Genomic DNA, 11688 nt, shown 5'->3' with positions numbered 1-11688 from the left:
CTGTGCCACTTAGCTGCTCCAAGAGACCTCTACCCACTAACCCACTAATAATAATGTTTATAATAGCTAACATTTATATAATGTCTTCTATGTAGCAGGCACTGTGCTAAGTGCTTTATAATATCACCTCATTTTATCCAGACAACCACCCTGGGAGGCAGGTGACTTGTCATGGGTTACACAGCTAGTACTAAGTGTCGCAGGTGGGATGTAAACTCGAATCTTCCTGATGCCAGGCCCAGTTTCTGATCTTTCCCGCTATCTCTACTTGGACTCCTATCATGTCAAAAACACCTATCATTTTCTCTCCTCCTTCCCCAAACCCAGCTCCTTTACCTATTTTCACCATTCCTATAGCACCTTCCCTATTCCAGTTAACCAAGCCAGTGGTATCAAACTCAGATGGAAACAGAGGCCACTAAACCATACATAAGGATTCTATATATCGACTGAGCACACCACAGATAAGTGCTTCCCATTTTTTATTGTATTTTTATTTGTTAACTATTTCCCAATTACATTTTAATCTGGTTGGGGCCCACGCTAAACAGTGTTGTGGGCTGTGGGTTTGACACCTCTGACTTAGGCTGCAGATCTTAAATTTCTCATTCTTCTCTTTCATCTTTTGTCTGACCGACTATGAAATCTTTTTGATTCTTCCTTCTAAATGTTTCTCAAATTTGATCCCATTTTCCCATTCATGTCACTACCTTTTAGCTGGCCTGCATGCAAGACCACCAGAATTCAGGCGATCTAAGCTCAAATCCTGGCTCTGATATCTAGCAGCTTGGCAAATCAACACCTTTGAGTTTCAGCTTCCTTATCTGTAAAACAGGCATATTATCTGTATTGCCTATTCTCACTTTTTTAAATAACACTGTATAAATCCTGAAGCACTATTATCACTTTGAACTATACTGCATATTCTGCGCCCTGCCAGATTAGGAAGCAGATAGGAGGAATAATGGATGGAATGCTGGCCTTGGACACAAGAGAGACCAGAATTCAAATCCCGCCTCAGGCATTTAAATTCCTGTGAGACCCTGAAGTTACTTGAACTCTCAACCTCAGTGTTTCTTATCCATAAAATGGGAAACTAGCACCTACCAGAGTTGTGAGAATTAAGTGAGATAACATAAGTAAAGTGTTTCACAAACCTTAAGGCACTATATAAATGCTAGTTATTATCGTTAATTTTCCTAAAGCATAATTTTCATTGCTAAAAAACCTAAAACAATCTTGGACAACAGTATAAAAGTATTGTTTTAGCTTAGTATTGTGTCCCATTTACAAAACTAATAGTCTTATCATATCTTTACTGATCACATCATATCTGGGGTGCTTTGTCAAACTCTAGGTACATTAAGGTCACTAAGAAATCAAAATGAATCCAGGATGGCAACCTGAGTAGCGAAGAGTCTGGAAATCATGTTATATGAGGAATGGTTTAAGGGAGTAGGAAGGTTTTGTCTGAGTGAAAGATAAAAGTGAAGACACAAGCGCTCTCTTCAAATATTTTGTGGGCTATTACATGGAAGCACTACAATACTGTGTGGAGTTGACCTAGGACTAATAGTTAATAGTTACAGAGAGGCAGATATTGCTCAACATAAAAAAAACCCCGATAATTAAAATCCTCCAACAGTGAAACGAGCAGTGACCTTCCTTATCACTGGAAGTGCTTAGATGGAAAGTGGCTGTCCATCACATCAGTTATCAAAGGAATTCTTGCAGTAGCAGGCAGTTAAACTGGATGGCCAACACAGCTCTGACATTCTACATCACCACTCTGCTCAAGAGACTTTAATTGGTTCCACATCAAGTCAAAATGCCACTGCCTCATAATCAAAGCCTTCTATAATCTGGTCCCACTAACCTTTAAAAAAATTAATATATATGTTTTTTTTACTATTCCATTAAAAAGTCCCCTTGGTATGGGTCAAACCACTTTTCTCATTATGTTCCACTCTAATTCCTGCCTTTATCCATTTACCCCTCTTCTCTGGCTATTCAATCTTGCCCCAGTCCCGCTTTTCCATGAAGGAATTCCCAACTATGACAATTCCCACTCATCTCTCCTATTTTTGCACTTCTTATCAGCACTGAGGAGTTATTTAGTGTCTCTTTATTATCTAATTTATTGTTCCATGTTTATTGGACTGTGTCCCTACCTAAACCCCAAGTTCTATGAAATGTGGGCCCACCTGTGACATTTCTCTTACATCTTCCAGAGTAATGCAGCACACTTTCATCTACCAATTTATAAAATTCAAAGCTGGTTAATCTTTTGTAACTGGCTCACAGAAAAATCACTACTAACATACAGACAGTGTCAGTTCAATATACAACAAGCAATTAGCATTTTAAACAAAAAATTACTAGAAGTATCAGAGATCTGAAATTCTAAAGTAATGAGCTGCCCCCTCATGTAGCATAGCAGAACTAGAAGAGAAAGCAAACACACATCTTCAGTCTAACATTTATTTAGATTTTTTTTGCAACTATAAATTACAATCACAAGTACACCTGCAAGTTTTTGTCTTAGTTTGTTCAACTAAAGTTTTACATAAGCATACACAGCAAGTGTCAGTTTGAAACAAATCACAGTACTCCTTAATGCGAATTTTGCAAAAGAGGATAAAAGATCTTGGACCCAACTCCTTGGAAATAAATATCAAGTGACCATAAAAAAATTCAGCCATTTTAGTTACTCAGTGAAGTTCATGCATACTCAGTGTAGAGATTTAAAGTTCCTCCTTGAAATATCCCAGTTTTGCCAATGACATCTCTTTTCTCAACTGCATAACTTCCCAAAACATCTGATCAACTGCACAGAAGAAAAAAAAAGGACATATAAATCATTAAAGAAAGACCACCCTAAATTCTAATTTAATCTTTCACTGAAGCACATTTGAAACCCAAGGATTACTTTAAACTCCCATCACTAAGGTCTGTACTCAAGAAATCTGAGCCTACGTGCTTCTCTTCTTCATTAAAAACTATTCATTATTTTAATTCATTCTGTGATAGCTGCAGCTAACACTTAAAAATAATTATTAGAGTAGATATACCATAGCATTTTAAACATGATCCAACTTCATCAAAAATTAATGCTATGCTTATATTATAGTACTATTTATATTAAAAGTTACTTTTTTCCAAGAGGAAGAAGACACTTTGAAGTCATCTGACATATAAATGTTGTCATCATCAACAATTAAAATTAATGCTCAATTACTCAAGAACTTATTATCTAATTCTTAGATCTTGTTCTGGCTGGCTACCTCCTGGCCATTTCTGAATATCTTTATTAGAAAGTAAGTAAGAAAAAAGGGAAACTCAAATTCACTGCAGCTACTCCTAAGTAAAGTGGTAAAAGGTTTATTATTGAATCAAACTGATGGCAAAAATTAATTGAGGGCAATTAATTATCTGTGGATTTAAATTACCCACATTCTTCTATTACAAAGGCTAAGAAGTGGTTCTATAGTTAAGGCAACCCAGGATCTTCATCTTGTTTCTAATGACAATGGATTGAAAAATTTTAATAGATTTCTCTTCCACATGCAAGGATACAAAGTGCTATGAAGGTGAAGGGTTAAAAAAACCAACAGTATCACTTCTTCCCTTAAATTCATCTCCTATGAAGCTTTCAACCTTCGTGAGAAAAAACAAAGTAAACATCTTTGTCTTCACTGTAAAAAAAAAATTTCTGTAGAGGTTTAACAAAAAAAATAAACATTCCATTCTATGTAAAATATTTGTTTTTCAACTTAGAAATGGTCTTTAAAATGTCTTTTGCTAGTCTAGTCCTATGAATAGGTATCTGACAATCTTTCAACATGACAAGTATCACACAATCTATCATACAGAAACCTAAGCATACGGATACAAACTTTCACTTATTTATTTATATATTTATTTTTAAGGCAATGGGGGTTAAGTGACTTGCCCAAGGTCACACGGCTAGTAAGTGTCAAGTGTTTGGTCTGACACTGGATTTGAACTCAGGTCCTCTTGACTTCAGGGCCAGTGCTCTATCCACTGTGCCACCTAGCTGCCCCAGACACAAACTTTTAATAGGAGAACCCCCCAGATGCCACTTACATAGTTCAACCATTACAATTCTAACTGCATAGGAAAAACCCATGAAAATACCCAAGCCAAGACAAGGATAGTTTAGTTTTGAACTAGCATGTTTTGTTTCACACAAAATTAGAATTTACTGGGTTCATCTGGATGAGAAGTGACAAAACACCAACTATTCATTTATTTCAGGGATAGGAAGATTTTCTGTCCCCAGCAAAAAATGAACAGGTAGAAACTCATAAATTGAATTTCACTCAGTATAAAATTAGTATGACCTTGGCAGACTGCAATGATGAGCTAGTTTTAGGATAGCAATGTCCAATTTATAAGACTTTTCTTGGGTTTTAAGACCACATTCAACTTTTTAGCTTGAAACTTGAATAACCTGAGAATTATTAATAATTACTAATTATCAAGGAAGGCTATATTAAAAATTAACACACTTGCTTGAATTTGGTTCTCCCAGGTATATCATCTGCACGTCTCTCCTGATTTAGAAAACAGTAATCTTTATTCCATTCAGTACTGTCCTCACAAGGGCTTTACTAATTTCATACATGTAAGCAGAAAATATAGAAAAAAAATGTATTGTTAGCTCTTTCATGGTTTACAACCAATTAAAACACATTCTAGATTCTGCTCCATTCCTTGAGAGGCAGAAATTCAATAGACTACGTACTCCCCTCATGTACACTGACTTATCACACCACTGAAGAGAAAACTGCTCCTGCCTACAGGCAGAATGATTAAAACAAAACAAAATAAAAAACCTATGCACTGAATTCCTAACTTACGTATCAGTGTATTGGTATTTAAGAAAACTCAAGAAAATGCCCACATTAGCATTCCTTCTTGTTTCAGTATTATTACTAGGGAATAAAAACGTATTCCAAAGTTCTGATGCCTGCTGAAGGCAAGCATCTGCTGAGGTAGGTACTCACCATCCTGCTGTTTTACAAGTCCTTGCTGGATGTAGCGAATGTATGTAAAAAAGTTACACACTGATGTGATCTAAAACCAAAATAAAAATGTCACAAAAGGTCAACATGTACGTGTGCATATAAGATAAGTTTGAATAAAAGTTATGGCAAATTACATACCCTGTATCTGCAAAAAGGGGAAATGTAGTAGTAATTGCTTGAGTCTCCTAATTTAATTCTGTGTTTGCATGACTTACTCTGACCACTGAGAGCACATTTCCTGTAAAACAATTACAACCTAAGTTATTTACTACTGAAAGCAGCTACCCCTTCTATCCCATGTAGAAAATGATAATATTTAGCATAACAATGTTGGATGTAACAATATTTGGGATTTTCTGAAATCCAACATAATGATAATTTTCATTGTGTATTTTTGTTATATTTGTAACAATCTCCACACAAAAAATACTGAAGTAAAACAGTGAGGTCTGTGTTGTTTAAAGTGGCAGACCAGACTCCTAGGTAATGTGATCTCTAATGCTAATTGGCAGGTGATACTCTGCAGACAGTTTAGAAGTAGAATACAGGTGGCATGTTTGGCCTCAGGGGAAGGAATGCTGTGGGTAGTTCAATTCTATCACATCCAGAAATGAATTAAGGCGCTAGTAACTGGCTGAAAAAGGATTTCCATCTGCTTGGTTAGTGACAGGAGAGTTGCCTACGGGGCAAAAATGAGAGATAAACAAAAGGAGAAAAATAGGACAGTACTCAGCTTTCCATCTGGGGTACAACATACTCCCTTCTTACATGAAAAATTGATCATGGCTCCAGTGTTTGTTAAAATATAATTAATCAGCAGAACTTCAAGTTAGGATTTGGATGACAGTAAAGATAAAACATCTGGCTACATTTTAAGGCCTAAATTATTAGGTGTGGATTTCAAGAGCTAACTGCAAAGAAATTATATGTATCCTATAGATTTATGATGACACAACAAACCAATACTTTAATTTTGAGGACGTTTTTGGCATAATGACTAATCTAAAGAAGTATAGCCATATAATGATGATAATAGCAGCTAATATTTATACAGGACTTTAAGGTCTGCAAAACACTTTACATGTTATCTCACCTAATTCTTACAATAATTCTGTGCAGTAGGTACCAGGTACCACTAAACTCATTTTACAGACAAGGAAACTGAGTCTGAGAGAAGTTAAGTGACTTGCCCAGATTCACATAGCTAGTAAGTGTCTGTGGAAGGATTCAAACCCAGATCTACCTGTCTCCTCTCATTCACTCTATCCACTCTGGCAAGCTCCCTCCCAGTAAGTAATATTAAATAGCTAAAGTTGCATGTACTGATATTTCAAATTATGATCAAAAAAGAAAACAGTCACTCAATAGCCTATATGTATGATTCCCTGGTTACTCCAAAGGGCACACCTATATCCACAAATGGATCCCACTGATTTAGGAGTTCCCCAAAATTACACAGATCACAAGCCACGCACACGGCTCATCATCCAGTGACTCCCATTGACAACCTCCCTAAAGTTCAATGACATGGACTCCACCCAATGTGCTGAAGGCCTTCCTCCTAATATCAGGAAAGTAAGTATGGAAGAATCTTGCCATCCTCCTGTCTGCCATGCCTCACCATGTAGCTGGCCCATATTCTCATCTTGTTATGCCTTTCCTTGATGACATCTTTTCGATCTCTTCTCCCTCACTGGAAATACACTACAACCTGCCCACTCCCACCGTGTGCCTTCCACTACCAATGGTGTGATATTCATCTTTAGGTTTTTTTGGAGGCAGGATTGTTCCAGTTTTGCTGCCATAGAACCAGAACATTAAAACGTTGGTATTAAAAAGATGGGTCTTTGCTGAGGTCAGTAAAAGTGCTCTGCAATTTCCTAAAAGAAAGCCAGCCCATCTCTTCCTCCTTTTCAACCCTAGGTCCAGTGCTCTGTCTATATGGTCTGTCCCAAAAATACGAACAATCTCTATAGGGTTCTATCCAAGTTTATGTTGACATCTGAGCAAAAGACATTTTTCAGCCACGTAGTCTTGCATTGTGTAGATGGACACACCAAATTCCATTGAGTGACTACAGATCTCTTCTGAGAAGCTCTGAAATGTCGTGAGGCTTAATGCAATCGACACAATGGCATCCACAATCAGGAGTATTGAGAGGCCTTTCCCATCCTGGTAATTCTTCCTTGACCTGGACTCTCTGCTGAATCTCCTCCATGTTAAATACAATGGGTGAGCACAATCTTCCCCATTTTATGCCTCATCTGATGTTTATTATTGAATGTCACAGAATATTCTGTTGTTACATCTTCTAAGGAAACTCATCTTGATCTATAGATGGGAGACAATTTTTTCTAAAAGAGCTCCTAAGAAGCCATTTCATTCTACCAAGCTGGATGCTTTTTTTTTCTTTGCAATCAACAAACACTGAACACAAGGGGGACGTTAGATGGTAAAGATGTGGTCTGTTTGCCTACTTGTTTCATACAAATCTGCTTATTGAAAATGTCCTCATCTATCTATATGTGACTCTCATAAAGATTGTGTAAATGTGAGAGTAGTTGTTGTTTGTTGATCACTTGTTTTTTGGAATTAATAAGACCTCAGACATTTTCCACATCTTTGGTACTTTCCCTTTCCTTTAAATACCTGGTAAATTAAATTGATCTCTCAATGCCTTTATGATTATACTGACTCCAAAATTAGTTTCACATTATATTTCCCACTGTATTCCTTCTCTCTCTCCCTAGTCTAGGTCTATCTTTTAAGTAGCTAATTACCTATAAGAACTCTTAAATTTTCAAACAGATTATAAATAAAGGGATTTTGTGTTGCATCTTTTTGAAAAGGCAAGAATTTGTAATGTGAATAATCACATTCTAAATTTATCTTATTCTAGATAAGGTCAGATTTTCCATTGATTTCACTAAAGAGAAACACACTTGCACAATATTTCATGTTTACAGCCTTGGGGTACTCTGGGCGTGATGATATGAAATACTATGTAGGTATTCCATAGGAGTCCTACTCTGCTGCATCAATCTGACAGGGAGGTGACCTTGGCTCTTCAAAGGCTATGACAGCAAAGACTGGGCAACCTCTAGCAGGTTCTCCCATGTTGGAAAGGCTTCAAGTACAGCCTGTGAACGGACTGAGAACCAGCCTTGCTAGTCACAGAAAGGTTCATCACCTACATACTACCCACCTCCTAATGACCTTTTTGTTTTCTTTTTTCGCAAAGGCAACCCATGAAACAAAAGAAAAATATAAAATGGTCCCAGTCCTGCGCCCTAGACCTTCAGTTTCTGCAGTGATGGTGGCCAAATAGAGGAAAAGGAGGCAGAGGGTACTAAGAATCACATAGTTTCTGGACATCAACAAACATTCATTAAACCACTGTAAATTAATTGCTACAACAAGAAGACCAAAAGAGTGGAGAAGATGCTTTTAGTCAGCAAACACCTGACTTACTTGTCAAATGGAGAGATATGGTTGCCAAAGGCAACCCTCAGTTAGAATATAAATTTGTAAACTCCTACAAAGAAAGCAGATAATCATAAATGGCTGTCTCATAAAACAGAGAGAAGCAACGAAGGGTAAAACCAGTCTAAAAAAAGCAAGATTCCAACTAAGCTAAGTTATCCCAGGCATATTCAAAGATAAAAGTGAAAAAGAACTAAAAACAAAAGAAAAAAATTGAAAAGATTTGCAAAAATTATTACAACAAACTATTTTCTCTACTAAGGACAGGAACCACCATTAATATTATATCTCTAATATCACAGTCCATGAGATGTAGCACATAATGTATAAGAAATAAGAAATAAAAAGCGTAAATGTTCTCTTTAGGGAATAAAGCAGACAAATTGGATCAAATATGGAAAGGAGACTCATATTAGAAGCAGAATAAACTGTGGGGGCACTGAGGGACCAAATTTATACAAATGTCCCATAATTATTTGCTTTATTGTATCATCTTGTCCTGGTATAAGCACCACCTATCTTGTTACCTAGATTTCTAAAAATATGAGAACAGGGACCTTATCTTTCCTTATCTCTTAGAGCAGCTGTCATAGGGCCTTATATAAAATACACATTAAAATTCCAATCCCCCGACTCTATAAAAGTCTCAATCCAAGCACATTACTGGCAGAAACATATTTGGAGTGGGTACTTGACCTGGGGGGTTAGAAGACCTCGATTCAAATCCTGACTTCCCTACATACTATTTGAGTCCTGACCTCAGTTTTCTCATTTGCGAAATTAGGGAGTTGACCAGATGATTTCTAAGCTTCTGGCTCTAACATTCTATGATTCTTATTGTACTAATATGGTAAAAATTAAATTTGGGCTGGTAACTCTGCTGTTATTTGAAATTTGTTTTAGCATATATTATATGCATAACATACCCAGGAGCAGATATATCCAACTAAACTGCTCCCATGTGTCCCCAACCAGATCAAAATGCAATTGGGAATGATTTGAAAAATAAATAAAAATATGATACAACACAGATAATTTAATGTGTGGTTTTCTAAGTCAACATGTGAACCACAGGGATCCATTTCTATTTGAGTTTGACATCACTGCCCTGGAGAGCCAAACTAAATTATAACATACAGTAATAATTACAACTTGTGAAAATTTAAGGTATGAAACACAACTGAAAATATTCAGTCCAATTTAAAATTCTTGAGTGTCTACTGAATGTGGGCAATGCCCACCCCTATGTTCAAGATTCGATGTAAAGTGGCACTAGATGAACATCAGACTGAGCGTCTGGCTTCAAGTGGAAGGGAAGCTCATAAACACAGGATGAACGCCTCGATGAACAATCAACAAAACACTACTACGACAATTTACACACATATTAAATTTCAAAATAATGCTCCCACCTATTGCTGTGACACACCTAATTTCCTTCTTCTGCCTTGAAAATGTGTCCTACAAAGGGAGAAAACATCTGCTCCCACTTTGGTTCTGCTGTCCTAAGCTGGGCTGGACCTAGAAAACCAAATGCTATTTTCTCAATGGCTCACACAACCCTGTAAAAAAGGCACACAAGGGGCAGCAGAAGCTACCTTAGTGATGCTGTATATTTCTGCTGCTACCCCTGACCCCTCATGGAAAAAACCATGTCTGTGTAAGGACTGGGGTGGGGAGAGAAGGGTGACACTCACCCCTCCAAGTAATAAAAGCCACAGAAGGCTTCCTTCTAAGGTTTATGACACCCTAATATGAAATGAGAGGGTTGAAAATGGGGATCTCTGGTCCCTTCCAGCTCTAACAGTCTATGATTCAGCAGGACTGGGTATTCAGCAAAGCTGTCACTGGCAGTTTTTCACCTGGGGCAAAAACAGTTGGGAACAGGGAGGAGGAAAGGGACAGCAACGGTGAATACAGAACAATACTGGGGCCAGTCATGTTGGCAAAGATGACAGACCATCTCCCAGAGCACTGGCCCTTATCCTTATGCAGGAAGTCCCCAAGAGGAATGCTATAGTGACAGGGCCTCAGGAATGACAACATGGGCATGATGTTGAAATATGGTAGGCCAGCAGAGGATTCCTATGCAATGGGGTGGGGATGGTGGTTACAACAGGGAGGAAATGTAATATTTCCTCACTGAAAGGAGGAAATGTTTCTTCAACATCCCAGACCAAAGGCCCATTCTCTTTGCACTAGTTATAGCTCTGCTATTTAGCACAGCAGGAATTATTCATGTATTCATGATGTTAAGGAATAAGACTATTACTTCACATCTTATTCGATAATTTAAAGTTGTATGCCAATCTAAGGGTAACAGAGTCCTTGGGTCACCAGGCCCCATTTCAAAGGAATGACGTGACATCCTCCCATATTAAACACCAATACCACATATAAATCATTCAATATTTTTCACAATTTATATAACTAGACTAACATACTTTGGTCCTCCACATTCAACTGCAGAAGCTTTTACAAATCGAATAGGTTGCAGTCCCACTGGTTCAATGCTTAGAGTATTGTTTTCCACAGCCTCCAGAACAGCTGAAGCCAACTTAAAAAAAGAAAAAAAAAGAGAGAGAGATATCAACATTTGATGATACGTAGCTATTTTAAATTGCGTAACCTTGATCCTAAGCAAGGAAAAGGAAGAAATGCTACAACCACAGCTAGAATATAAGCTCCCTGATAATTTCTTTTCTGCATTTTTATCTCCAAAACCTAAAAGAGTATCTAGTACATAGTAGGTACTTAAAAATGTTTAATGATTAATTCAATATTTTTTTTTCAGATAAAGGCAATTTAATCATTCCTGATATGGCACATTACTTATCTTCTTGACTCAATCCAGGATTAAAATTTTGCCTTTTTCAATATCAATACTTTTTTTTTTACTATATATTTTCTGCTTTTATATTTGTATAAAAGAATAATCAAACGTTATGTGCCCTTATGCACAGAGCAAAACAGTCAGTACCATGAAGAGGTGGATAAAGAGCCACACAGCTTTTCTTCTGGAAAACTCAAAAAGTACAAGATTATGATTTCTTCAAATTTCAAACAAACATAAACCAAAACCAAATTACTGCCATTTGCTGGCTCTTAAGTTCTTACTATATACTCTCTTGATTGGGAAAGAGTGGGGAGTAGA

The 11688-nt window shown here is 37.1% G+C and overlaps 1 protein-coding gene across 1 annotated transcript in view; it reads right to left on the bottom strand.

Annotated features, from left to right (window-relative positions):
* Positions 1–2467: 2467 nt before the first annotated feature.
* The window catches only part of RAB3IP (RAB3A interacting protein), a 50522-nt gene continuing 41301 nt past the window's right edge, over positions 2468–11688 (bottom strand). Inside the window, 4 exon segments of the mRNA XM_020990240.1 lie at positions 2468–2827; positions 5031–5100; positions 5190–5289; positions 10979–11091. Coding sequence (XP_020845899.1) covers positions 2745–2827; positions 5031–5100; positions 5190–5289; positions 10979–11091 — 366 coding nt within the window. The 3' untranslated portion in view covers positions 2468–2744.

This window comes from Phascolarctos cinereus, unplaced genomic scaffold, assembly GCF_003287225.1.
Source record: "Phascolarctos cinereus isolate Bilbo 61053 unplaced genomic scaffold, phaCin_HiC Scaffold_1;HRSCAF=81, whole genome shotgun sequence".
NCBI classification, from domain to species: Eukaryota; Metazoa; Chordata; class Mammalia; order Diprotodontia; family Phascolarctidae; genus Phascolarctos; species Phascolarctos cinereus.
Note: the sequence above shows the minus strand (reverse complement) of the source record. Positions and strands in the feature narration are given on the sequence as shown.